Raw genomic sequence first — 25,710 nt, forward strand, 5'->3', positions numbered from 1 at the left:
CTGATCACGAATACAGAAAATTACAGATGTTGAGAATGAAAGTGAGTGCGGGAGCTAGCCTACGTAATAATGAGCTACCACAAGCAAATATCACCATGTAACATTTTATTTTTTATTTTATTTTGGTTACTGGGTAGTAACTGTTATTTCCTAATTGCTTATGCCTCAAAAGTATAGAAAATGGCTATTATTCCCCTCAAACTTTGCTTTTAAGACCAGGACAGTGATATTTTGAAATTTACCTATTTTCCAGCAGTATAAATACAGGGGCCTTAAGCCCACCAGTTCAGTTTAGTTCCAGCTGCCTAAGTGGATACATGTCTGCATTTTTCTGAGATGGCATCAAGAGGATGCAAGTATCCGGCAGACGCATTTTGCTATGTCTGTGGCCAATTTATCAAGACAAGAGTGAAAAAGTACTCCGTGGAAGCATCTGCTCAGATGTGTGAAGCTTACAATGCATATTTTGGCATGCCTGTTGTTGATCAAGACAAACACTGGGCACCTCATTTCACCTGCAAGCACTGCAAAAAACCTCAAAGAGGATTACAACAGCATTTAGACCTTGCTGGACACCTTGAATTATGATGAGTATAGCTGGGAGGTCGTAGGAGATTTCAAAATGGTGGCATTCCTGATGGGTCTCCAAGTTTCCCTGCTATCTTTGTCTTAGGGACAGCAGGGACACCAAGGTGCACTACCACAGGTGGGACTGACCACAGCGGACTGAGTTCTCTGTAGGGAGGAACAACATCAAGTGGGAGGCACTGGTGGACCCCCGGAAGGTGCTGATGCCACCACTGCACTTAAATTGGGCCTTATAAAACAATTTGTCAGAGCTCTAGATAAGGAGTCAGCAGCCTTTAAGTACCTTCAAGACATCTTCCCTAAGCTGTCTGAGGCAAAGGTCAAAGCCGGTGTCTTTGTCGGACCACAGATAAAGAAGATCCTGGAGTGCAATGAATTCCCCAAGAAGCTCACTAGTAAAGAGAAAGCTTTGTCGCAGTGGTTCGGGGCTTCCAGGGCAATCACAAGGCTGAAAACTATGTGGAGTTGGTTGAGACTCAAGTGAAGAACTATGGCACAATGGGCTGTAGGATGTCCCTTAAAGTCCATATCCTTGATGCTCATCTTGATAAATTCAAGGAGAATATGGGAGCGTACTCAGGGGAGCAAGTGAGCGCTTCCATCAGGATATATTGGACTTTGAACGCAGCTACCAAGGACAGTATAACGAGAACATGATGGGAGAATACATTTGGGGGCTGATTCGTGAAAGCGATTTACAGTATAATCATAAATCTCGAAAAACTACTCACTTCTAAATCTTTTATAGTCATTACTTTAGTATAAATACATGTTAATTTGGATTCATATGCTGTTTTTTTCTTACTTTGTATGAATTAAATGACACAAATTCGCCCATTTTCTCATTGGAAATAAGTACATTTAAAATTATCACTGTCCTGGTCACAAAAGTAAAGTTTGTGGGGAATAATAGCCATTTTCTATACTTTTGGGGCATAAGCAATTAGGAAATAACACGTACTGCCTGGTAACAAAAATTGTGTTACATTGTGTATTCATTGTGGAAATAATTTGTGGAGTTAATTAACAGAGGTTCAGGAGGAGCATGTTAATTTTAATCTGACAAATCATAGCCAACGAGCAGGAGTATATAAGCTGCTGCATACCTGCTTCCTGTGGCAACTCTCCTGACATCCCACCTCCACCCCATCTCCACCTATTCTCTAGATTCATTATCTAAATAAGTAAAGTCCAGGGGAATATTCAGGACTCGAGTCGAGTCTCAGGCTCCGAGCCCTCCAGTATATGGACAGCAAGCCAAATACATTTACTGCTTTAACACAAGATTACATTAACATACGAACTACTGAAAAGACTTGTACATGGCCCGAAATATTACAAACTTCACTGTTCACATTGGAGAAAACAAAAAAGGTGGGTTATAGTATGTCTTTCTCCACTTTTAGGTTAGTAACCTCTAGGCCATGCAAAATCTGAAAAATTCATATAGGCTGATAATATATCATCCTGCAAATTTCCTATGTGGATGATGCACAAACACGACATAGATATCTATCATTTTATCCAACTGTATTTGCTGATTTGGATTAAAATGTCCCATAAATATTTACCAGTATAAATTGTTAAATCTTTCTATTTTATTTAATTTATTTATTTATGAATAAAATTGGAGTGGTGTGAATGTGTTATGTGTAGCTCAATATGTGTTTGACAGCCAGTTGCATCTCATGAAATTTCAGTGTGAAAATAATGAATCCTATTCTTAATTTGTCCTGATTTGTTGCATTATATCTTTCATTTATGAAAAATAAAATCACAATATATTTGTAATATTTTGGGCATATATGCATTTTGTACATCCATGCTACCATACATTTAAGGGTAAAGAAAAAACAACACTGGTATCGGATCGAGATTGTTATCGGCCGATACCAAGAGTTTGAGTATCAAAATCAGATCGGGAGAGAAAAATTGGTACCGGTGCATACATAGCCAAGACCAAACCTACCAACATGCCATATCCATTATAACACCTTAAATGTATTCAGAGAGTTGTCATGACTGAAATTCAGTTAACATGTATAAATAATTACATAGTGCTCCAGTGCTTTAACAATTAACAAAAACATTTCTGAGACCCTGTTTACACCACCTTGTCTACTAAAGAGGTCACAGAAGACACCTTTGAGATGCATGTGTTGAGATATCAGTGTCAGAGATGAACTTTTGTACCATGCCCCACGGATTTCATTTTTATGGGCATAGCTGTTCACTTGTGATCGGATTGAATGAAATGGATGTTAATACCAGGTGTAACTGAGGCCTTATAGATGCAATAACAAAATTTTATAAAAGTAATGACAATCCACGATTCTAACAGAAAAACAGCCTTTGACTGGTTAACAGGTCTGGCATGCACTCTATAAAGAGTTTACTCGGGATGGGTAAATATTTACTATTGCACACGGCTTCAGTTCCCATCTTGCATATTTGCCTCTGGCCAACACCGCTTTTGATTACAAGCTGCAGTTGAATTTTCATGACATCTGCAAAAATTTGTTTATGTGTTACTTAGCAAAGTAGTGTTCTCCTTCAATTATGGAGTTGGGATATCATTTTATATATATATATATATATATATATATAAACAGTGTAGCAACAAGCATGTTTGGATTCACTTTCCAGTATGTAAAACTGTATGCTGACAATGACTACCTAATCCATCCATATCACATTCAAAAACCATTAAAATAATACGAAATTGTGTTCAGATTGTACTTACGGTGCTACTTTATCTGTATATAGGTACAATTTGTGTATATATACAAAAAGTGGCATTTGAAAATGAAACTGTAACAGAAATTCTCCCAGTTTCAAGTCAACTGTAGTTGGTAGGACTGGTCTGCACACTAAAAATGAAAACCATCTCAAATCCCCTGCATTACAGTACAAAGGGTTCCAAGGGCAACAATTCAGTATAGGGAACTAGACAAGAGTTTTATTGCATTCTTATCTTTGAGTGAATAGAAGCCAACTGCTCTTCTAGTTTCTCATAAAAGTGTGCAGAGATATCTGGTGTAGTTTTCTCATTATTTCTAAGCAGTAGCACATGTACATACATTTTTTTATATTTTCCCCTCCCTAATGTCCATGTATAGTGTAAGTAAAGACTATTTGCTACAAAACAGTCATACTTCAGTTTTCACAACCAATGTCATTCTATGTCTGACCCTTTCTGAACCCAAAACTCCTTTGCATGTTCAATGAAACACAGCTTTGTTGTGCTCACACACGGGTTGCGGGTTTGCAGTCTGGTTCAATATAAATGTAAATCTTTTAATAACAGCCTTTATGCAAAGTTTGCATTGCATTGTGACAGATTCACAAGACAATCTCAGCTGAAATGTGCCGCTCAGACTGAAATTATCAGGGATCATGTTAAAAAATTTTACTTTGGTATTCTTCAGAAAGGGTTCACAGAGCAGCAGGTACTACACACAGCCAGAAACTTTTACTGTTAGTTCTTCATTCAGACTTGAATACACCTCTTCTATGATTACCATATTTTCAATATCTGAATTATAATTCATTTTTATCATTTTTGAGGACATACAGTGACATATAAAATGTCAAGGTGGTCTAACTGTCCTGGAAGAAATACTTAAAATGTTTCTTCTGCTGAACACAAATATTTTCAGCTCTGTAGATCCATAGAATGCAAGTGAATGGGTATCAAACTTTGAAGAAACAAAATCACATAAAATTGTTAAATCCATGTCTTCTGAAGCGATATGATAAGTGTGGGTGAGAAACAGATCAATATTTAAGTTATTTTTTACTATACATCTCCAATTTCACTTTCACATTCTTCTTTTGTTTTTGGCTATTCTCATTCTTCCTGCACATCACCACCTACTGGGCAGAAGACTTAAATAATAACCACATTATGAACTTAAGAAGGTTTTTGCAGTAATCAGCGTTCATCAATCAGCGTAAACAAGAACCCCAATTTCCTTATGCCATTAAAGGGATTAAGAGAAAGCAGTTTAAAACATGGTTTATGTGGTCATGTAAATACATAAGAGGCATTTTGATGGATGTTTGAAGAGTGTGTATGTGCGTGAACAGACTGGATAACAGACATCATAGGATGGAGCCCAACAACAAGTCAACAAAGTGGAAAGAATTCAACATTTCTGGGAGTGCAGTGGGAAACGCACATACACTATTAATTTATACACACCAATGTAAAATATCTACGGTCCCTCACATTTGTCTATATGCGCTCAAACATTGTGGGAATCCCGGAGTTTGTGTAAGAGGAAACCCCACTATTGCAGTGCAATTCCGCTGCAGGTTCTGATAGCAAGTTAAGAAAACAAACACTAAAACAGCAACAGCTCTAGAATATCTGGAAATAAAGTTAAGCAACCGAGTATAAAATAGAAGTCTTCCTCGGATTCAGTGTTTGTTATTCGCAGGGAAACTATGTTGCTGTGGAGAAAGCTGCTTACTGACCAAGCATGATATATATGGGAGTAAAGAATACACTTATACAGAGCATGTAAACAGAATGCTGTTTTCTCACAATAGGCTGCTATCTAGTTTCCATGTAAATGTAGTCACTGATTTGTTTCTCACCCACACATATCATATCACTTCTGAAGATATGGATTTAACCATTGGATTTGTATGGATTACTTTTATGCCGCCTTTATGTGATTTTTGGAGTTTCAAAATGTGGTACCCATTCTCATGCATTGCGAGGACCTACAAAGCTGAAATATTCTTCTAAAAATATTTGTTTGTGTTCAGCAGAAGAAACAAAGTCATACACATCTGGGATGGCATGGGGGTGAGTAAATAATTAGATAAATTAATTTTTTTGTTGCACTGTCCCATTAAATAAAAACATTCACTGAAATGGTATAAATAAACCAACATAAATACAGTACTTGGGACTATAATTCTAATATATATATATATATATATATATATATATATATATATATATATATATATATATATATATACACTGTAAATATATTTGTGTTCTTTTTATTATCTTGGACATACTTATTTGCCATTGACCCACTTAGTTGTCAAAAAGACTATTTTCCAACAAGGCAACATAACTGTTAAAGACCTTTGACTTGACGCATAGTCCTTTAGTTAACATGTCTGCCACATATGGGTGTAAGTGCAATAAAAATTGCAGATTTACTGGTTTACACATCTGGCGAATAGCTTATAAAAGTGCCGGTTTTGTAGTACAAAACAGAAAACCATTCATTTGTACCTCTCTACCCTTAAACCATAAATTTGTACTATATAAGCTTCATTTATTTATTTTATTTATAAAATATGGATAAGGCTTTTGTCTCATTAAATGTATTTATTTGATCTGTGCAGTGAATGTAGAGGAGTGCTGAAAGTCTTTACAGATGCAGTGGTTGAAACAGAGACTCCATGCCGTGTCTGATCACTTCTTTTCATATCAGGGGAAATATTATATGAAAACCAAATCAGACAATTATCAAACATAATTTACAAACAGTGTGGTTGCTAAGATCTAACCTCTCCTGTTTTGAAAGGTTCAGAATGATCAAGAGACCGAATCAGCAGATGGGTGAATCTCACAAAACCTATGAAAAACAGGTCTGTTCTTCCTCAAAACAAAAGAATAAAATAAGAAACTGTTTTGCTTAAAGAATAAAAAACATATTCTTAGGACCATTATGATTTTTTGCATTGTGATGCTATTTTTATAACTACTAAAAACATTTCTGCAACAAAATCTCATTAATGTAATGCACCAAAAAAGGCACATTCATACAATGTGAAAAAAGGCCAGTACCAGTCTCCTAAAAAAAATTTTAAATCGTATTCTCATTACCGTAATGTGAAAAAAAATCTCATTATTCTCCTCAAAAACAAATTCTCATTACTGTAATGCAACAAAGGCTCATTCCTGCAATGTGAAAAATCTTATTAACAGTATGCAAAAAATCGTATTCTCATTACCATAATGTGAAAACAGAATCTCATTATCATTATTGTAATGCAAAACACATTTCCATTATTGTAATGACAAAAAGGTTAATTTTCATTAAGGCAATGTGAAAGTCTCAACCAGTATGTGAACATTTTTGTTCTCATTACCGTAATGGAAAAACAAAATCTCATTCTCATTATTATCATGCAAAACAAATTCTCATTACTGCAATGCAAAAGAGTAATTCTCGACTCATAACCGCAATGTGAAAAAAACAGCATATGAAAAATCATATTCTTATTACCGTTATGTAAAAAAATATAATTCTCATTATTGCAATGCAAAACCAATTCTCATGACTGTAATGCAAAACAAGGCTCATTCTCATTACCACAATGAGAAAAATCTAATTACAGCATGCAAAATATGTTATTCTCATGACTGTGATGTGAAAACCAAATCTCATTCTCATTATTATCATGCAAAACAAATACTCACTACTGTAATGCAAAATAAAAGTTACTCTCACAACCGCACTATGAAAAATCGAATTACCAGAGTGCGAAAAATTCTATTCTTATTACCACAATGTGAAAAAATATTATTATATTAAAATTACAATTAATCTTAATTTTGCAATGCAAAACAAATCCTCATTACTGTAATGCAAAAAAAGCTAATTCTCATTACCACAATGAAAAAAAATCTAATTACCAGTATGTGAAAAATTTATTATCATTACCGTAATGCAATTATTCTCTTTATTGTAATGCAAAACAAATTCTCATTACTGTAATAAAGAATAGCTAATTCTCATTACAGCAATGTGAAAAGTCTCATTACTAGTATGCGAAAAAATATATTCTAATTACCGTAATGTGAAAACTAAATAATTCTCATTATTATCATGCAAAACTCATTCTTACTACTGGAATTAAAAAAAAAGAGTAATTCTCATTACTGCAAAGAGAAAAATCGTATTATCACCACTTGAAAAATCACATTCGAATTACTGTAAAGTAAAAAAAAAAATGTAATTCTAATTCTATCAAATTCTCCTTACTGTAATGTATAAAAAGGATCATTTTCATTACAGCAATGTGTAAAATCTAATTACCAGTATGTGAAAAATCCTATTCTCATTACCATAAACTGAAAACACATATGGGCATAAAGTCTCCACAGATTCTTTATTTAGGGTGAAATAGGAACACAAAAAGTCCAGGGAAATATTTATGAGGTGTGTTTGTGTCTGTTCATAAATCATGACCATCATCGGGTTTCACTGACCTGTTTTACAATGCTTTCCCAGCATGCCCTTTGGTTCTGGGTGACTTCCCATAGAGCTTGAACATGCAGAACTATGCAAACTGTCCTGCTACTGTAGTGACTCTTACAAAAAAAATTATCAAACTGACCCACACATACTTTTATTAATTAGGTCTTGCCTCTGGGAATTGACCCCCTGATTTATAGTGGTAGATATCGGCCTGAACACTGCAAGGAAGACATAGACTTTAAAGGGAGGACCTGATTGAATCCATATGGCTACTGCTAGCAGACTTAAAGAACCCCCACCTAGAATCACAACCATAACACCACCCTTCCCCCACTAAACACATAAAATCAAACATATAGAGCTAAGTTTAAAAATAACCTGAGAGAATTAAAGCATAAAGATATGCCCCACCTCTTTAGTATTCCTCAACTTTTCTCTTATGAATAGTGTAACAATAAAAATAAAAAAGAGGAAATATTAGGGCTGTCAATCGATTTACATTATTTATTAAATTAATTACATGGTATACCAAAATGTAATCAAATTAAACGCATAAATAAATATTTGCTGAGTGCCCCTTAAATAACAATAATTCAATAAATAATGATTAAATAATTATATAGTTAAATTAAAATAATTACAATATATATATATATACTGTATATATATATATAAACAATTCCCTTATATTTAGTGTTGGGAACACTGATTTATTTTAGAGAGTCTGTTTGTTTTCGGCAGTTCATGTAAATAAACTAGTTCACATAAATGATTCACTAATTCACTTGAGCCACATGCAGCCTTAAAGGGACTTTGCCTTCTTTAATGCGAAATATTTAATTAATTGCTGCTGTTTGTCATTATATTTCAATTCAGTTACATAAAGTAGGGTGTTTTCTAGTTTTATTAGTGTATATTAAGTATAAATGTATGTGTAATATAACGTTGTTTTAATCTTACAAAAAATGTTTCTACTATAGTAGTATAGTAATATAGTAGTTTTGTGGTTACTATGGTTTAACTACAAATACCATGGTTAAACTGGCCACTGTAGTAAAAACATAGTTCATTCTTGTCAGGGTATGTCACCCCAAGTAAATAATAACTATCAGGTGATATTATTGAATTATGCAATCAGAATTGAGCGCAGAATTAAATAACATAATCTGATTGTTATATATCTAAAAATAAAAAAGTAGCTTCTTTGTAAGTTACTTTTTGTTAATAGTTTGAAGTGTAGCTAACTACTTTTTTAAAAGAGTAGCTTGACTGTAGTTCATATACTTTAACCGCTTGCGACCCCTCATCCTCATATGAGGACATTGATTTTTGGATTAATTGTACCCTACACAATTCAAATTCATTTAAAATGACTGTCCTCATATCCACAGAAGACTCCAGGCATTCAATTTAAGTTTAAAGTGTCCAAGCCTGGAGTCAGATGACAAAACAAGTTGGCGGCAAATTCAGTGAAATGCTTCTATGTAAGCTGACCAAACAAAAGTGCATCTGGTAAGAAACTTCATTAAGTTTTTACATTGAAATCCATTTTTGTCAAAAGGGTAACATTTATAGTTTCAGCTGATGTGCCAATTTGAAAATGTCAGTGATTTGTAAGGATAAAGAACACTGTTAATAATGTTGTCCTCTGACTTTATTTATGAGAAAACCCAAAAACCAGAGGGTGTGATCACCTTTCTGAATCAATGGATGCGTCCGAAATCTGGAAAATGCTACCTTCAGAGGCTGTATACTGACCAGAGAAAGGATGAAAATAAAGTGCCTTTCTTCTGAGAAGAAGAAATTATCTCGTTTGCATGGATATTAGGTGCTAATAGTAACAAATCATAAAGGCCAATGGAAAATGAACACCCCAATCTTGTCCGGGTCTCAGAAGGTTACGTTTTGAGTAGCTGTGGTAGCTTCCCCATCACTGTTTCAGACTTTTGGACATCCAACGTACAGTATAACTGATATGAGGACTTGATTATCACTGAAAAATTAATGTCAAACTACCTCAAATATCAAATACAAATAGACAAAAGATTATTTGGCGTGCTCTCAGTGAGTTTTCAGTGCAAATCATTTTAATATTTCACATTTAAAAAAACATTTATGACTATAAAACAGGGCCTGAAAACCCAGTGAATTGTACTTGAGAGACTTTAGGAAATGGGCAACATTAATAAAAGACATTCTGACTCATGTTACGACACTGAGGTAACAAGAATTCCAAGCAATGATACAATTCCGGTTCCAATTCCTAAGTTATTCTCTGACCTAAAGAGTCAGGGCTAAAATATGTCCCCCTGAAAAATTACACAAACTTGGCCGTATCTGCTTCCATTGGAAAAGATGTGACGTGTTCGACTGCTATTCTTACAGATTCTCAACATTCATAGTTTTCCAGTTGCCGCAGCGCAAGCCACAGTGACTTACATCTCAGCATGAGGCACACATCTGCTCTAGAAATCACTAAAACAATCTTTATAGATGTTATGACACACAGTCACCAAATGTGAATGTGATTTGCATTGCCAAATTCAAGCCAAGAGCCATTTGAGAACATCTGTCTCATTTGCTCACAAAAAATGGCTGACAGATCAATGCAAAGCTATTTTTTATGACACCAATGAAAACAAAGAAAATTTTAGCATCATGATGAAAATGTGTTTTACTGTAGGTTGGATGAATTCAAAAAGGCAATATGTAAGGTATAATGTTCAGTCTGTCAGTCAGTCCTTATCATGAAAGAAACCCTGACAGGGTCATCGGGACTTAATAATATAAATAATAAGGGGACTTTCATCACCTTGAAGGGGTTTATTTAGGATAATGAATGGCTGACTGTATTTTATCCCATGTATTACACAACTTCATGCCAAATATACAGATAAATGGACATGAAATATTGACTTTAAATGTTCTTATACGTAAGAAGATAAAGAGTGATACAAGTGATATGAAACTAGCTATGTAGGAAATCACCTGCCAGGGTCAGTGGTCAATTATACAGTTTAGTGATTATTATACAATACCATTTGACCAAAAAATACTATTCTTGACCAGTCAGAATCAAGTATTCTAGATAGTTGTGTAATAATGTAGACTATTACATTACATTTCCATAGAGTTCTTAGAAAAAGCCATTTGCCTTAGGGAATACTTGAGCAAAAAGTTCTGACCCAATTCAGATCCACCCAAACCGTAAAAAAAAAAAAATTCATCTTGAATCTTTGAGGTCTTCATAGCATGAGGCACCAAGAAAAAGAGACAAGAAAAGTCAGCACTTTCAATTTGAGATTTCTTCAACCAGGGTATACAAATGAATGAGGTCTGGGTTGGGGTATCAAGAACAGTGTCCGTGGCAGGCATGGGTATTGGCTCGTGGTCCATGGCAGGCGTGGGCGTTGGCTCGTGGTCCGTGGCAGGCGTGGTGGCCAGTGTAGAAGTGCCGAGTTCCTCATCCACTACTCCAACAGTAAAGGCCGAACCACTCATCAACAGGGCAAAGTCAAAATACTTTGAAAGAGTCCAATTGACTCTAACTCCAGACATCCTAGAGCAGACTGGTTCATTTAAGCCCACACGAAAAATGTCTTTGAGGGCAATACCATTAAAGTCCACCAAGTGACACAGTCCACAAAACTCAGTCACGTAGTCCTCGAGGAGATGATTCCCCTGGTGTAACTGCAGAAGTTTAACTGCTATGTTCATTTTTTCGATTGAGTATTCTGTAATGTTCAGTGAACTACAGTCCTTTACAAATGTGTCCACTGCAGTTTGGTGTATGCAACAATTGAAGACATTAGAAGAAATATTTGACTTGTCATCCTGAAATGCGAGGCAAATGTTGAATCATCATAATTAGGAACCACAAGTTCCACATATCCCTTCACTCAATTGGGATGTTCTCTACTATTCTGAATGGCAAGGGCAGTGACAGTAACAGCAAGTGTATTATGTAGTATTAAACACGTATTGAAACCGATTTCATCAGGCTCCGAAAATTCTTCGAAAAGAATGCAAAAAATAGCCTTCTCAGCTGCCATAGTTGCAACGATTGCATAACACAACAGGGTGTTCAATGCACCACCATTTCTGTTTAAATAATCATTTTGCTACGTTTTGTCAGGGCTGAACGTGCCCCAGATACTCACATGACAGGAACAAATGAGGGGAACAGGAAATCACATGACAAGGACACATGACCAGAAACAGATACAGGAAGTAAACTAATTTCAAAATAAAAGGCTTGAAAACAATACATGAACAAAACACATTTAAACGTGACAATTACACAAATACCATTTTGCTAAATATATTTTACTTAAGATGCATGAGTGATCGAATTATTAAGACATAGTTCTGCACCAGCTAGTCGACCATTTAAAACACTACTTGAATTATGCTATGTGTACTATCCTTATGTGAGCAGTGCTATATTCTCACATTTCATCTGAATCTCACCAAATCTCACAGTTAAACTGAGTCCACTGGGGGGATGAGAGAAGAAGTTATCATGGCGTTGTAACGATGCTGGCAAGGACGAAGACAATGATGAAGGAGTGATGAACCCAAGTGCAGCTTATTTAAATAAACGTGTAACCAAAAACACTAACAATAAACTAGAACTAAACCTAAACCTAGACTAGACTTTACTTGGCATGGCATGGCATGAACAAAAACAACAAAGTTACACTTACAAACATCAATACTAGACAAAGGACAATGGTAAACATGAGGGCTTAAATACATGACAGGTTGGAACATAAATCAATGATCAAACAGAACACTAAACAAGATAACAAGACAATTAAACTAAACCAATGACAAACTAATGAAACAATAAACCAATGAAAACAAGACACATGAACATGGAGGGAAAACAGGACATCACATGACTAGGGAACCACATGACATGAAACAGGAACTAGACTTATCAAAACAAAAGACGTGCAATCAAAACATGAACAAAAACACATCTAAACATGACAGGTGTCTTTAGCCAAGTGTGAAGTCAAGTGTCGCAATACATCTTATAATTGTTCTTGTTGGAATCATGCAAACCAACGGAGAAGGATCTGCTTTAATGGTGGAAAGAATATGCGAAGCGGTATGAGAAACTCAGAAGCTTATCAGACCAGTATGTGTGTATGTGCGTTATATTTCTGAATACGGCCTGAATACACACTTATAAAAAGACAACTTTAACCACTTCTGAATAATAACATGCACAATGATAAAAATGTGATAGCCTTTATGTAGATTCAGAGTTTATATATATGCATTACCCTAAAGTAAACTTTGGGTGAGTGAAAACACTTTTTGCTGTTATTTTTAAATATTTTTACCATATTATTTTTAACTTACATTTTAATTTCGAGTAATTGATTACTATTTTTTTGTGGGTTAGAGTACTCGAATAAAAAAAAATATATAATATATATATATTCACAATGCTCGAAAGAATGTTTTTAGCAATGGCAATGTGAAACCTTACCTCCTAAAATAAATGAAATAGTCTAGTCTTCATCATGGCCAGAGACCCAGACCCTGACGTAAAGCAAAACATGTTTCACCTAACTTACATTGTACATGATATGTTTTCCACAGTTTGAGTTCCACAGACGCAAGGAGAAAGCTAAATCAACTAAATCAGCCATCTTGTGCCTTAGTCAAAAATTAAGTGACGTGATTACAAATGCTTCAATCTCAATACAAACAAATAGAAAAAATGCAACTCACTTTTATTTATCCACAAAAAGAGGGATTGTCAGCCGAGATATCCAATGTTCTTCTTTTTTTATTTAAATCAATACAAAAATGTGCAACCAAAGTGCTCCGTGCATATTAAAAAAGATACAAACAATTTGGTCCCAACGGACTTTCTTCAGTGTTTGTCATTGTTATTCATTTTAACAATTTATAGTTTAGTATTGGTTAAAGTTATCCCACAACACACAACTTTTATAATGTCATATTATGCATTAGCTGCGTTAAATAAATATAATGGCATTTAACATTTAACAAATCTCATTGATTATAAATGCAATGAAATTAATGGATTAATCCCATAAATTCAACATTCATGGATTCAATCAGTCTATGTAAACATTTGTCCATTTCTAAAGGTGTTAATAAGTAAAATGATTACGTTTCAGATGCTGTCAGTACGTCAATATTGTAAGTGTCGACGTCTATGCAAATGAATGTTTGCTCTTCATGTAAGAATACATCTGACTTCTCATGAGATCACGTTGAAAATGGATTAGTGTAACGGTAGCCTAATTTGGTCTGCAAATAAAGAAAGAAAGAAAATGTACCTTAATAATGCTTTAATTAAAATATTGTGCTTTTGTTTACTATCTCCTTTTTTCTAAAATGTTGTAAGGCCTGTAAAAAGTGGTAACCTGCAATTTCTACCTTTAGCAGCTATTTCTGCCTGTTCCAACTAAACCATCGACTAATCTAATGATGTCAGGTTGATTCAATCATGTTAAATAATATTTTTTTTTCTTGAATAAATCCTGTTAATGTACTTGCTATAATATGAAGCACATTATTATTCAGGTTACCTGACAAAACATTTTTCACAGTGTGCATTTAAAAAATGTACAAAATCCCAGACCACTTTGCCAAGCACTTTCTGTTCCCCTTTATCATGCCATAATGGTTCAAACTTGTTGAAAAGGGAGTGACCACATGGTTCAACAGAGATCAAAAGGTGTCATGAGACATAATTTCAGCAGAGTGTGTCCAGTCAACTTGTATTGTATATTACACATTTATGGCAACACCCTTCATACCTGTGACTCAGACTCCAGTGTGCCACTGTATGAACTGCTCTTGTTTTCTTCTATTCCAGTTGGAGACCAAACTCTTCCAGATCTGAAAAAACAAAACAATAAAAGCAGTTACAGGTGAGTTAATCCATATAGTCATGTGCATCAGTGAACACAGCCTTCCTCTCTTTAAAGGAAACCGGTAACATTATTCATTTGGGAGTGTTCAGTTGTGCTGCAATCCTTGTGGTAGCTATTTGGTGCTGAAATTACATTTTTGTATTCATCCATCCAGAGTCATGTCATCCAGAAAAAAAAGTGCATCCAAACACTTTTATCCATTTGTCGAGCACATTTCCCCTCTTGTATGATTGCCTTCAGTTGTTCTGTTAGTAGGGGCGTATTCATGCCCTCACTGTGGGAGGTGTTGTCAAAGTTGCCGTGAACTGGGATGAAATCTAGATGCTGGCTGTCAAAATGTCTTCAACAAATGGAAAACCTAGTCCAGATGTTCTTTAACACAACTGACCTGATGTAAAGCAAAACATGTTTCACCTATCTTACATTGTACATGATATGTTTTCCACAGTTGAGTTCCACAGACGCAACGAGAAAGCTAAATCAGCCAAGTCACATTTGAATTGGAAATCAATCTAATGAAGACTTGAAAGAATAAAGGTATAAATAAATCACCAAAAACTACACTTGTGTTCTACCCACACAACAAACAGCAGAGATTTCTGAGGGGTTATGTTAAGGAATAGGGTTGGGTTAGGGGATCTAAAATATCAATGTGAAAATATAATGTAACTAAACAACTATATAAGTATAATGAAACATATTGGGCTCTATTTTCATGTGCAAACAAAGAGCAGCACTACGTTCAACGACTGTGCTTTACGTCTTATCCAATTTTCGTGAAAGCGCTAAGGCTAAGTGCAATTCTCGTGCCAGCGCAAAGCACAAGTTACTGTGGGTGTATGTGCGCAAACTGTCGGTGCAATTAGCTATTTTCCTGAGGAATAGGTCATTGTTTCAAATGCACAGATTTTCCATGCATATAAAAGGAGAGTATCACTAGAAATACAGTATGCCTGACATTGAACAAGGACGCAGTTAATGCACAAAGGAACATAAGTCCATATTTATATTATTTTCATTAATTGCATACAGTCCATTTACACTACCAACTTCTTCTGAATGTGCTGTCTTTTTAATAAAACTTTATAATAACCCATTAGCGCTTTACGTGCGCAATTTCGCCAAACCCAGACAAATTTGCTTGTTTGTTTAGTGACCTAGAAATAATTAGGGATCTTTAATGTTTCTTCTTATGAGATATCAAACTACATTTATACTTGAACTTGAATCCGGACTTGTTCTGATTGTGTCTTTCAGATCTTATTAAACATTGCTTTCACATGTGCCATTATGTGGGTGAATCTAAAATGTCTACAAAGGTCAGTGGCATGCCACCTTTTGACCAAATGGAAAGTCACAGAAGCCTCCAAAGAACATCTGTAAATAACAAAGACAATGATCTTCCTCTTCCCTCTGCCTATGTGCCACTCACACCTTCCCCCACACATCAATACACAGCTCTGAGCAACAAAGGAAAAGTCTGTGGCCACTCCTCTCATGGAAACTTCACCACTAAGGCATGAATGTTCCCTCTTCTGAGTTGGCATTAATGTAATGGGGTGAGGCAATGACTCACATATGAATGTCAAAGTGACTTAAGGCCATCTGGATGTGACTGATTACTGAAAGCTTTTAAAACGATACCCACTCACATGAAGAGACTCGTTCAGCAGACGGCAGGCTTGTAAATGGTAGAATTGGGAACGTTCCATTCGTCATGAGGGTTGAGAACCGACAAGTGGTTCTTATTCAGAAGCAAAGTGGAAAAAAGTCAAATAAATAGACAACACGTTTTTCTACTGCAATGACCTCGCTGCTTGCACACAACAGAAAACATATATCACGACCAGTGTAGTTTGAATCATGAATGAATTACTTTTATGAGCGGGTTTTCTTTAACGAATCTGTCAAATAGTTATCGGTTTGAATCAGTCTAATGAATTCTCTGACTCTCTGTGCTGCATTTTCTGTGCCGCATCCTTGACAGTTTCACTGAAGTACTGTGTGTTGAGGAATGAAATGGAAAATGAGCGAGGCGGATGCAGTGGGCAAAAATGATTCAAATGTCAGGACACAATGTTCTGTCTTGTTTCATCTCATTTTGCATCATGATCTGTCGTTCTATTTTCTATTCAGAATATGATGCATAATTACTGTAGGCCGTGGACAGATGTTCAAAATCGCTGTCTTCTACCATCACTATGAGACACAAAGACAAAAACACATAACCGAAGAAAGACATCCTCTTAAAAGATTTGTTTTTTGTACCATCATCGAGTGGCATAAATAAAGGACTACTGAATGCTGTGCAGTACACACTGAATACTGATTAATGTTCTTTAAAAATAGTAGGGTAAAAAAGGACTACAGACCATTTCAAAATTTCTCTCTCAAAATACTAAATATCAACAAAAACATGTGAAATATTCCTGATACACAAGGTCATTGTTTGCAATGAGAAAAGGTTTATTTAGAGGTCATTTGATTTTCACATGTAATCATTTTTTACATTTCCACAATTAAGATATGAAATTACCTTGTATTTTCTGACAAACGATTTTTCTGTATTTTTCAGTAACTGTCAAATAAGTGAAAGTGTGGTATTTTGGGTAAAAGGCCCCCTTGAGCTAAAAGACCCCTGTGAAAAGTCAAATATCAAGGTGGTTAACACCAACAAATCACCATTACGATGGAAAAGGAGGAAGATGCAGAATACCTGTAAACCTTGAAAAGGTATAGTTATAGAAAAGGATTAATTGTGGAGGATGTGCAAACTGTGTGTGTGTGTGTGTGTGTATTTAAGGTATAATCCATGGCTAGGTGTGCATTAAATTATTTTAAAAGCACGATGTGGAGGTGAAGAACCTTCCGACATGAAGCGGGGGTGCACTTTTTGCAAAAAAAGTGCAAATTTTGACTGGATTTTTTTTTTTAATATGCATCAGAATTATATTTTTAATTTCAATTTAATTAATAAATTCCATCAAAATGAATTGTGTAATGTTTAACTAAATAAACTAAGAAAGCAAATAAACAATTTTTTTTTATTACATTTTATTGACGATTACTCAATCTTCAATAATGTTTTTGTTTTGTTTTATGTTATTAAAGATTAAATATTTAAATGTGATGGAACTTTGTAAAGAAAATGAAATGTGTAAATCTTAAAATTATGTTTTTATGTGTGCACAAAATTGTTATTTTAATTTGATAACAAAATTCCATCAAACAGAATTGAGTAATCTGACCTACCGGCAGACGGGTCAGAAGGCACAATTAAAATTTCTTAAACTCTCAACATCCACAATATTAATCTGCCGGCAGACTGTGGCTATCTGCTTTTTTACAGCAATCGTGAAGCTGCGTTCATGATTCAGGTCAGGGCGTCAACAGCAGCATCGAGCGCCACTTTGAAATCCACATGAAAAGCGCTTTCAGACAAAATCTCAGAATGTGTTTTGTTGAAAGGACTTTAAATGCTTCTGTGGTATTAAATTGCATCTGACTTACGCTGTAAAATACTTGATTTCTGTCACAAGTTCCATCTGGGCTTGTTGTGTACATTAAATAGTTTTAAGACAACCTTTTCTCCATCATTTTATAACTGACATTGAATCACTGTTGTGTGTGTTTGTTGTGAGTGTGTCAGTGTAATGACTCCGGACAGACACATTACAAAGATTCCACCCTTCTAACAAGGGTTTATGCTGGTTTATGCTATATTAACATTAAATGCATTAACCACGATTAAGAAAACTTAACGCATTAAACTTTTATAATTAATCGCATGCGTTAACACGTTAATTTTGACAGCTCTAGTATCAATGTTATATATTTATAACATATATTTAGCCTATTTATTAGGAAAGTAGGCAAGGAAGTATTAAAAACCTTTTACTTGATGGTTACACCATTTAAAATCCATAACTGGTATAGAGAATGTTATGTTTTTAAAATATCTATGAAATCAATGCATAAATTACAAAGGTTTCTTTCTACGAACTTGACATATGTTTTAAACTAAATTTTTAAAAGATTTCAAATTTTTGTCATCTCGGACAAGCTTATTTGTCAGTGACCCACAAAATACTGAAGATTTGTATATGTTGCACAGCATACAGTACACATTATCTAATGCAGGAAAAGTAAATGAGTAGTATGGAAGTATGCTATTTTGAAATAGCATAAAACTAACTGCTTCACATCTCCCCATCATCTCATCATCACCACAGTCGGTCACCTTTGCTAAAATTTTCCTGCCTCTATGATTCATTTTCTCTGGTCAGGAATTTTTGATTGAATGATTCAGTTGCAATAGTTGAGGGTTTAATTTGGCTTTGCTATTTTATTTTATTTTTTCATTTCCATTTTCAGGTAGGTGACTAATGCACAGACACTTCCAGAAAACACTGTGATGAACTGTTCAAATGGGCTTTTGAAATCTCATATTTCCCAAGCAGGTTCTTGCATGTACAGTGAGTTTTTTTGCACTTCACTAATGCAAAAAAGATGATTATTTGCATATTATGTTGTGTATGTCTCCTCCAATATATAATACAGTATATGTGTTAAATATATTATATTGTAAATACCTGTATATATATATATATTATAATTACATTTCGAAAGATAATAAAATCTATTTTTTTCTTTGGAATAACATGCTTTGATTAATAGTTCACAATAAGACAAAGAACATAAAAAAACAAAGAAAGTAAATTCCCTTTTCATTTCCAGTTGTTGTGTGTTCAAAATGAACAAAACAGAGATTACTGATCACTTCAAAACTAATCGCTTTTTATTTCAGACACTAAGAGGTACTTGACTATTACTAATGGGCTGTTATTTGTCTGGAGGAGTGCTCAAATAACTTCCACAGACAAAATCAATGACATCATCACCCCACCGGCTCCCCCATTCCTTTGATATTCCCTTTACAACCAAGGGAAGAACATTAAATGGCAAATGTAGGTCTTCCCTCTCGTTGTTTCTGTGAGCTTTCAAATCCACACACAAATCCCTTATTCATGAGTCATAGTCCATTAAGCAGAGCTGGGACTGAGAGCTTTGTCCTCGTTTTCTCTTTCCCTTAATTCCTCTTTTTTATTTTCTCCGCTTCCCTGCTCTTTCATGACCTGAGTCTTATGACTCACTCGGTTTTAACTTGCTGGCACAGCAAGCTGTTTCCGACAGCTCCGTGACTGGTGGAAACAAATTTTTGTCATTCGGACTCTCTGCCTTTACCAGACTGCAGCTTTCCTTAAAGAAGAATGAGAGGATATACAGAACGATTCCCAGCAGCTGTTGTCGGTCCTCATGGTGGCCGTAGGAGTTTGAGCATATGCTGCCGAGTTTGTATGACATGTTCCAAAAGACCTTCATGATGAGTACTGGAAAAATATCTGGAACATCCGATAACAAAACACTGATGTCAATAACTCACCATATGTTTGGAACTGCTTTCACACAAAAATCATGATTCATCAATAAGTTCACACTTAAATAGACTCTAAATGAAGATAAAATTTAGAACCAGCTGAAACCACACAAATCATCCTGATATCATAAAAATTAAATGACTGTAGTGACATTTTTGTTAAATTCAATGATGTAGCTACTTACACGTATTGTGGCAGTTCCAAGGAGAAATGTCCACTGTTTGGCGCTAATAGCAAGTAAACATTTTCTCCCAAACAGATGAGGTTTAAGTGTTAATGCTCTATCAAGTTTTAATTCAACAAACCCTACCTCCCTTCCCTATACCTAAAACCTAATCGATAGTGTCAAAAGCAAATGTTAAATAAAATAAAAAACTTCGGAAGCAACCACGTCATGTTGTGTTGCTTCTGTGACACTTTAGGCTCACCTGTTGACTCATGTGCTCTTCAGGACTCATACCCCAATCCTTCGTATTGCATCAGTTCAGCTACTGTACAACTTGGTCACACTCGAACAAGCTTGTAAATTAAGTTGTTTATGTATTGCAAATGTTAAAATGTATCGCCTTACAAGTCATGCGCTATAGTAAAAGTGTTCAGATGTCATAAGACAGCATTATGTGAAGAACAGAGCGAAAAGTAACTGTTAATCTGCCCTTTTACTCGGAGTAAATAAAAGTGGTTGTTGTAGCACCTCTAGTGTTCATTTCGGGAAACTGCCGAGATACAGGTTGGAAAAAGGACTAAGAACAAATTTATGTGTCTATGCAATTTTTGTGAATCCAGCTTAACTGTTTTGTGAGAACATAAGCACACAACTTGTACATAATTATTAGTGAATGAGACTCTCGCAGAGAAATCGTACAGAATTGGCTAAATCATATTCAATAAACAATAACTCTCCGTTATACAAAACATACGCTTTATGCTTCAAATCATCCTTACAGACTCTGCTCTATGGTTAGTTTTATATATGGGGTTTGTTTAGGGCATACATTTAATAAGCATGTACAAAATGTCTTACACGTGGAACTTTCGCGTACTTCCACATTGCACATCCTTGTATGATTTCATACGATTTTGCCAACACTTCTCATGATATCGGGTTGGATCTTGTTGTAGAGACTGTCATTGAATGGTGCATCCAAAGATAAAAGACTGAGAGGCGCTATTGACACTACGTCACTGGGAAATCATACTGCAGACCCTGAAAATGGGGCAGCCGAGCTGAAAGTTTGACCCAGGCCTCAACAATAAGGATGGCCTGGGGCCAGTGTAAGAGAGTTTTGGGTTAGTTGATGAAACTGTCACTTGCCCTCTCGGGCCAATGCTTGCACCCTTTTGTTCCAACTATCTTGCATTCATGTGTTATAACGTATGACTTTCTGTGAAGTTTTGAACATCTGAATTCTGCTGATGTAAATATGTCACAAATGTTATGTTATGTATCTGGCTGGCATACCTGTAGATGAGGTTTGTTTGTAATAGCGAGAGTCTCACATAGTCAGACCTTCGACTGAATAAAAAGTTAAGGTCTATTCTTGAATTGTTTTCCTTACAAACATTCAGTGATGAAATATGTGTATGAAAATACTGATTCAGTATATGCTTCCCTGGTGACTGCTCTGGTTCTACACTGCCAGCATAGATGTGTCTGTAAACAACAAGTTATTTATAGCCTGGTTACTAACATGTTTGACATGTCTGCACAGCAATTCATTTGACTTATAATTTATGGCTGAATAAGGATAAGGCAAAAATATTGTGGCATAAATCAATAACAGTAAATCAGGCCTGTGCAACTGGCAGCCCGCAGTATCTTTGAATATGGCCAGTTAGACAATATTAGATTAATGATTGATTTAGTACATTGAAAAAGTGTTCATGTGAAGGTTGCATTGAGGTTAAGATGTTATTACTGCTTTCTGCCAGTAGAATTCACTTGTTCCAAACAGATAATGTTCACCAAAATGAGTAATAAAACAAGAACATTTACTATGAAAACTGCGTTTTCCAGTTGGAACAGTTTTTCTGTTTTTACACCACTACTTACGACAACATCAGCGCTGCTCTCATCACAGATTTAAAAGGTAAAATACATTGGCAGCAAAACTTTTTACTAGGGATGAACTGATATGAAATTTTGCATTTTTAACAAAACCTATAGGTGATACATAATGATACAGATACTGATATTTTGCAACTCACCTTAATGTACAAAGAGATACAAAAGCTTTTTCACTGTTCTAACAATAAATCATTTCTATTGAACACTGGATCTGTTGAACAAATGATACATACAAGATAAAAAGATAAAAAAAAATTACTAAATATGATAGCATGATGATTGATATGAAAAAATAAAGAAAAATAGAAATTGCCATATTGCAATTTCAATCTTAATTCAATCAATCATGTAGTCTATAGATACAGTAAGTGCCACTTTCACAACTGTCATGTACATTTATGGCCTTTTTTCTGCAAAAATCAATACTACGTGTTCTTAGGAGTGCCAACCCTTCAACATATTGTGGCTATTATTATTTAAATATTGTGCATTTTAATTCACAGAGTTTTTACAAAGTAAGCTACTATGTATTTATAAATAAACCATCGTGTTTCATATCACAGTTTTTATGCTTATAACCAATATGCCGATGTTTTTAATTTGGTCAATAACTGGACGATAAATATCTGCAGCCGATTCATTGGTGCATTCCTACTTTATACCAAATCTGTGACAGTGTGAAAATCACTAAAAAGGATCTATGCTGTTTTTCTCATGCTTGCGTAAAACTAAAAATAGTTGTTTTCAGTAGAAACTGCTAGGGAATCCACGATGGAGATTGCATGTCAGATTTTTTATATTCAGTATTGTTACTGAACAGAATTTTTAAATTCCGCTGATATTATTTGGATTTCAAATTTGAGTTAAAATTTATTTTCATGAGTGCGCAAAGCCATTGTATTTATGATCTCATTTGTATTGGTATTTTTTCCACCAGTTTTATGTCACTGTAATGGAGTGGGATAGAAGAAGTTGGAGAGAGTAAAATGTTTGGATTTGGTATGATTTTTTGGACAATATTTTTGTTGTATAATTGGACGCAGATGGTGCCGGAGAAGAACATCAAAATTAAATTGCACCTGACCCAGCCTATTTGCGTCTTGCACCAGACCCACTTGTGCCTAGCCTTATCAAATCCCTTTATTGTCACTCAACCATATACGCAAGTGCAACAGTGGGTGAAAGTCTTGGGTGCAGTTCCAAGCAACATACAGTAGCTATATGACAATTACAATAAACATCTGATTTACACATAACACAGTTTACACATCTGTTACACAACACAATACACACCTAATAATATGCAAAATACAGTATACACAATATAAATAGACTGTGTACAAAAAAAAATGACCCCCCCCAGTGCGGGTCCTGATGCTGCGATACCGTCTGCCTGATGGTAGCAGTGAGAGCAGCCCATGGCTCGTGTGGCTGGAGTCTCTGATGATCCTTCAAGCTTTTTTCACACACTGCCTGGTATATATGTCCTGGAGGGAGGGAAGCTCAACTCCGATGATGTGTCTGGCAGTTCGCACCACCCTTTGTAGGGCTTTGTGTTTGTGGGCGGTGCTGTTGCTGTACCAGGCGGTGATGCAGCCAGTCAGGATGCTCTCTACAGTGCTGGTGTAGAACCGTGTGAAGATGTGTTGGTTCGTTCCGAACTTCCTGAGACGTCTCAGGAAGAAGAGGTCACAAGGTGAGCCTTCTTCACAACGGCCTAATTGTGGACGGAACATGTGAGTTCCTCAGTGATGTGGACAGGAGGAACATGAAGCTGCTGACTCTCTCCACAGGTGCTCCATTGATGGTGATGGGGCTATGTTCTCTGTCTTTTCTCCTGAAGTCCACCACAAGATCCTTAGTCTTGCTGACATTGAGGGAGAGGTTGTGCTCCTGACACCAGCGTGTCAGAGTGTGCACCTCCTCTCTGTAGGCTGTTTCATCATTGTCAGTGAACAGACCTACCACCGTCATATCGTCAGCAAACTTAATGATGGCATTGGAGCTATGTGTTGCCACACAGTCATGTGTGTACAGGGAATACAGGAGTGGGCTGAGAACACAGCCCTGCGGGGCTCCAGTGTTGAGGGTCAGTGATGAGGAGATGTTGCTGACCATTCTAACCACATGGAGTCTGCATGACAGGAAGTTCAGGATCCAGCTGCACAGTGAGCTGTTTAAGCCCAGAGCCCGGAGTTTCTCATCAAGCTTGGAGGGCACTATGGTGTTGAATGCTCACATTCTCACATGTGTGTTCCATTTTACCAGGTGTGAGTGAGCAGTGTGTAGTGTAGATGCAATGGGATAGTATAGAATCTGATTGGTTTGACCAGCAGAGGTATAATAGCAGACAATAAAAAATAAATATGAATACATCAGTGGAGCGGTTGTTGCGGTATGCAAACTGCAGTGAGTCCAGTGAGGGAGGCAGCACAGAGCAGATGTAATCTCTAATTAGTCTCTCAAAGCATTTGCTGATGATGGGGGTCAGAGCAACAGGATGCCAGTCATTTAAGCAAGTGATTTTTCATTACTGTGGTACGGGCAAACACCAGCCAGTTGGTTCGCGTATGCTCTGATGACACTGCCCGGAATGCCGTCTGGACCCACAGCTTTACGGATATTCACCCGTCGGAAGGACCAGGTTATATAAGCTACAGTGACGGAGAGTGAACTAATCTCTGTAGCTTTGGCCACGAGAGCTCTCTCTGCGAGGGCAGTGTTATTCCCTCGGAAAAAGCATAACAATTATTTAGCTCATCCGGGAGAGAGGCAGCAGTGTTCTCGGCTGACTTTTTATTCCCTTTGAAGTCTGTGATAATATTAATTCCCTGCCACATGCTTCTAGTGCTGGTGTTGTTGAACTGTCCTTCAATCTCGCCCCTGTACTGGCGTTTGGCTGCTCTGATAGTTTTGCGGAGGGCATAACTGGCTTGTTTATGCTCCTCCGCATTCCCGGAATTAATAGCGGAGGTCCGCGCATTAAGTGCTGCATGAACATCGCTATTAATCCATGGTTTCCGGTTAGGATAGATACGTATAATTTTGGTCAGCACTACGTCATCTATGCACTTCCAGATGAAAAATGTTATGTTATCAGCATAGGCCTCTATGTCGTCATCAGAGGCTGACCGGAACATATCCCAGTCCACGTGATCAAAACAGTCTTGTAGTATAGAATCTGATTGGTCTAACCAGCAGAGGTATAATAGCAGACAATAAAAAATAAATATCAATACAATATGAAATACAAACTGCATTGTGGTGCAAAGTTCTCTCTATAACAATTTGGTCCAATTTTAAAATGGCACAGACGAGCTAGACCATTGATAATTTGCGGTGTTTGCCGAGGCAAGCATCAATATTACGATTTGAACAAATCTGTAACCATAAGAATTCAACTTTGGTGCATAACCCGTCCTGTATAATGTAATTGGATGATTTTTGCCTGGTAG

At 36.0% G+C, this 25,710-nt stretch overlaps 1 protein-coding gene across 1 annotated transcript in view; it reads right to left on the reverse strand.

The window, feature by feature from the left end:
* pdlim4 (PDZ and LIM domain 4) overlaps positions 1–25,710 on the reverse strand; it is a 65,272-nt gene that overhangs the window by 21,146 nt on the left and 18,416 nt on the right. Inside the window, exon 3 of the mRNA XM_052104213.1 lies at positions 14,633–14,714. Coding sequence (XP_051960173.1) covers positions 14,633–14,714 — 82 coding nt within the window. The remainder of the gene's footprint in view (positions 1–14,632; positions 14,715–25,710) is intronic.

Source organism: Xyrauchen texanus, chromosome 34, assembly GCF_025860055.1.
Source record: "Xyrauchen texanus isolate HMW12.3.18 chromosome 34, RBS_HiC_50CHRs, whole genome shotgun sequence".
NCBI lineage: Eukaryota > Metazoa > Chordata > Actinopteri > Cypriniformes > Catostomidae > Xyrauchen > Xyrauchen texanus.